General features: G+C 46.9%; 1 protein-coding gene across 1 annotated transcript; it reads right to left on the reverse strand.

Annotated features, from left to right (window-relative positions):
- Window positions 1–240: 240 nt before the first annotated feature.
- On the reverse strand, window positions 241–3,750 carry LOC133919211 (uncharacterized). The gene is made up of 5 exons (XM_062363532.1): window positions 3,230–3,750; window positions 2,939–3,116; window positions 892–1,177; window positions 746–812; window positions 241–652 (listed from the first exon to the last, which is right to left on the reverse strand). The coding sequence occupies exons 1-5, from the start codon at window positions 3,638–3,640 to the stop codon at window positions 476–478; spliced, it is 1,119 nt and encodes a 372-aa protein (XP_062219516.1). The 5' UTR covers window positions 3,641–3,750; the 3' UTR covers window positions 241–475.

Consider the following 3,750-nt stretch of genomic DNA (forward strand, 5'->3'; position numbering starts at 1 on the left):
AAGGGTTCCAGAGCCTGAATTCATAGGGCTCTGAGAACCCATTTGTCCGCAAGCATGGGCTCATAGGGCCAGGAGCATCAGGGTCTTTAATGACAACCCCAACAGTTTGCTTCCAGTTCAAACAGAGCACAACATGCTGAGCATAAAGTAAGTTCAGAAAATGAACAGACACTTGCATGATCGATATTCGCAGGAGTCATGCATTTATGTGAACATCGTCAGCAATATGTGATTGCACAGTGAATGGAATTTGGAGTTGGAATTTCACAAATAGCACAACATGACAGTTAATGGCTAAAGAGATCACATCACAGTGAAGATAAGCTAACATAACAGGACACTTCGGTAGCAATTGGAAATTAGGGCGCAAAGTTTGCGCAACACATGGATGCCAATATTTACAACATACATCAATGAACCATAAATCAATCAGCGAAGAACATGTCGCTTACACCACGCATTTATCACAGCCTCCTTATGGCACATTTTGTGCTGCTGCCCTTCTCCTGGTTGTAGGCCCTGGACTACAAAATGTGTCTGGAGCTCTTGGAGTAGAAGCTGCCTTCCTTGCTGTCCGTCCTGGACTTACAGTCCTGGACTTACAGTTGATTGAATGCCTGAGGGAGTAGATGTGCTCCCTGATGCCTTCTTCCTGCCAAGGAAAAAGTTCTTCTGTAAGGCATTTTGTGGTGTGCATTGCGTAAGGGAAAAATCAAAAGGATTTGGAAATGATGATTGGTGAAACCTCTTTGTTAGAGGCTTGTGCTGCAGCACTATTGGAGCCTGAAGGGCTAGCTACCACTTTCATCTTCCTGCATATAAGCAATGAGCAATATAACAAATTGTGGCAGTAAGGGACCAAATTATTGAGCGAAATAAGTTTCAAATTACCTATTCTCAGCGAGAATGGGTGGAGGCAGCTCATCACCTAGTTCAGCAGGGGTTTCACGGCAGGTCTTCTCAGTATGGTCAAATTGGGAGCATCTTTTGCATTGGTAAGGACCCTTTTTTCGTGCCTCAGCATTATTTTTTATCCTTTGAACTGCAGCTTCTTTGCACCCATTGTAGCTTCCGGCCTCAATAGCTCTTCTGTCCTGTCTGCTATGAGACCTTTGGAAGCCTCCACTCTCTTCATTCTGCTTGTGCTGCCACATGTCTTCTCTGAAATCCAAATCACCTACCAAAAGAACAAGATGAATTTGTCAAAACAAGGAAAAAAACTCGAGGTAAATATCATAAGAAAACTAACAGTGAATATTGCAGGACGAGCAAAAAAGCCTACGTTCACCATGAATGTGCTGCCACCACGTGGTTTCTTTGCATGAATTTTATGCAATATTTTGGACTCAAACTCTCTTTTGATGGCACATTGCCCGACAGATAGCATGAAATATCAGCAAATGTAGAGCCCTTCTCTATTTCTGGATTGACTTGGTCATATGTGGTGTGAGGAGGATATACAGCATCAAGTACAGTAGCTTAGCACCTGGAACAATATCAGGATCAAAATCTGTAACCTCACCATCCTGCCTTTCCCTTTGGTGATGCTGCCCATCCTCATTCTGGTCTGTCTGTATGCCTCCCTTTTCCTTCATAATGCTTCTTGAAATACCTCCATTATTCATTAGATCCAGTTGGATCATCTCCAACAGGGTCAAAATACGGATCCATGTCATGTTCCTTCTCTACCTTCTCTAATCTAGAGGGGCCAAATGCTGTGTCCACAAACTGTAGTTCCACCACCCAGACAGGACCAAAATCTGCCGCATGCCTGTTGTGCTTTTCATTTAGCCCTTCAACCAGGAGCTCATTTCCCTCAATTATGGCTCGAACCTGCAGCTCATTTTCCTCATTTATCAGCTGGTTCTCAATTTGATTCACATGCTCACGCCTATCAACAGCCATCACAAACTTCACATGCTTTGAAGCAATTAGAAGCTCTTGATCAGTGGAGAGTATAATTGTGTGATTGTCGTTCCCAACATACCAAGAATATGGCTCTTAGTAGCTTGCCAGCAATAGTACACAACCTTCCAGACACTTTACCTTTGACTCCAATGCCAAAAGAAGGAAAAACGGAAAAAGGCTAATGAAGAAGGAAAATTGGAAAAAGCTAATGGAGGTAACAAAATGGTAATTTCTGGAATGGTGCAGCCTTTGGGTGGTATTGAATGAATTGGCATTTTTTGGTGGTAAAATCCTAACTGGGTGATTTTTCAGTGGTAAATAACCAAATTTTCCAGTTCAGAACTTCATCAATCCTTAAAGACACAACACATTACTTCAGGGACTTTCAGTTCCTCCCCCCTACACCCGAGGAGTAGCTGAGTAGGTAAGCAAAAAGATCATAAACAACTGAGATGGCACTACATCAATACCCAGTGGTACCAGAAGTTAAACATGTGGCAATGGAAAGCTAAAACTTCCCCAATTTGGCAATTTAGTTGAAAAATCTCCTCAGCAGAAGTTAAAATATTTGAAGACTATCTACTTTGCCTACTAGATAAGTGACAAGCCAAATTCCAAAAAGACAAGATGGGTTTTACTAAATCAAAATTGTGATTATGACATATTGTATATGTAACTTATGCCGATATGTGCTGAATTCCAAGTTCCAATGCTTACTAATTTAGTTCAGAAAGAAACAATTACATGAGCATAACAGCCACAAGAATACTTTCATACATTGGTACTACCATGCCAACATTTACCATGACATCTCTGAGGAAGTAAGTTTAACATATTCCAATTCAAGATACCTAAGCTAGTTACACGATGTCAATTTCCTAACTCTGGGGCACATCAAGAAGAAATACCTGCCATCCTACAGGCACACCAACGGTGAGCAATTTGCATCCACTACAACCAACACAAACTATCTAGACAAGTACAGAAACAACTAATAGAGCAATAGAGCTGTGAAGTGCCTAAATGGTACCGGGGGCAGTCTGCTCATCTGGACTGTTGCACAACGAGTTGATAAGGTCCTTCGGGTTGCCCCATACAGGCAGCGCGGCGATGACGTCCACGACGGCCGCCTCCTGCGCGTCGCAGAGATTTTGGATCTCATCGCAGCACTGGGATACCTTCTTGAGCAGCTCCGCCTGCACCTCTGCCTGCACAGCCACCCAAATTGGAGGAGCATCACTAACCCGAAATAAGAAGGCTCGGAAGCTGGAAGAATAAGTAGAGCAGCTGAGCAAGCTAGGCCGCCCGTGAGGTAAGTAACCTGGGCTATGAGGTCGTCGAGGACGGAAGCCGAGGCGGCGGCGGCGGGTGCTGGACGGGGTGAAGCGGGAGGAGCCTGGGGAGGAAGTTGCCGGGGAGCGGGGAGCGGGACGAGGAGGTTGGAGGCGATGGCTTCCCAGCGGGAGAGCTCGCGGAGGCGCTTGGCGCGGAGGCGGAGGAGCGCGCGGCGGCGGGCTGCCTCAGGGTCGGGGCCCGTCGCCTGGATGGAGGAGGGCGCGACATCGGGGTAGAGCCCGCGGGCGCGCTTGAAGACGAAGCCGTCATAGTTGCAGATCTCGAACTCCTCGTCATCCTCGTCGCCGCCGCTGGGCGCGGCCATCGGCTGGGACGGACCGAGCGCGGGTGCGGCCTCCGGAGGAGGGGGTCCCGGCGGCCGTGGGGATCCGGGCATCTGGTGCACGGGGGCTGGTGGCGAGTTTCGAATTTGGAATTGGGTTTGGGAGGCAGGAGCGCGGTAGGTCAAAATTGTGGCCGCCGTCCGCTCGGCTCGGCTAATGTGTT

This window comes from Phragmites australis, chromosome 5 (assembly GCF_958298935.1).
Source record: "Phragmites australis chromosome 5, lpPhrAust1.1, whole genome shotgun sequence".
NCBI classification, from domain to species: domain Eukaryota; kingdom Viridiplantae; phylum Streptophyta; class Magnoliopsida; order Poales; family Poaceae; genus Phragmites; species Phragmites australis.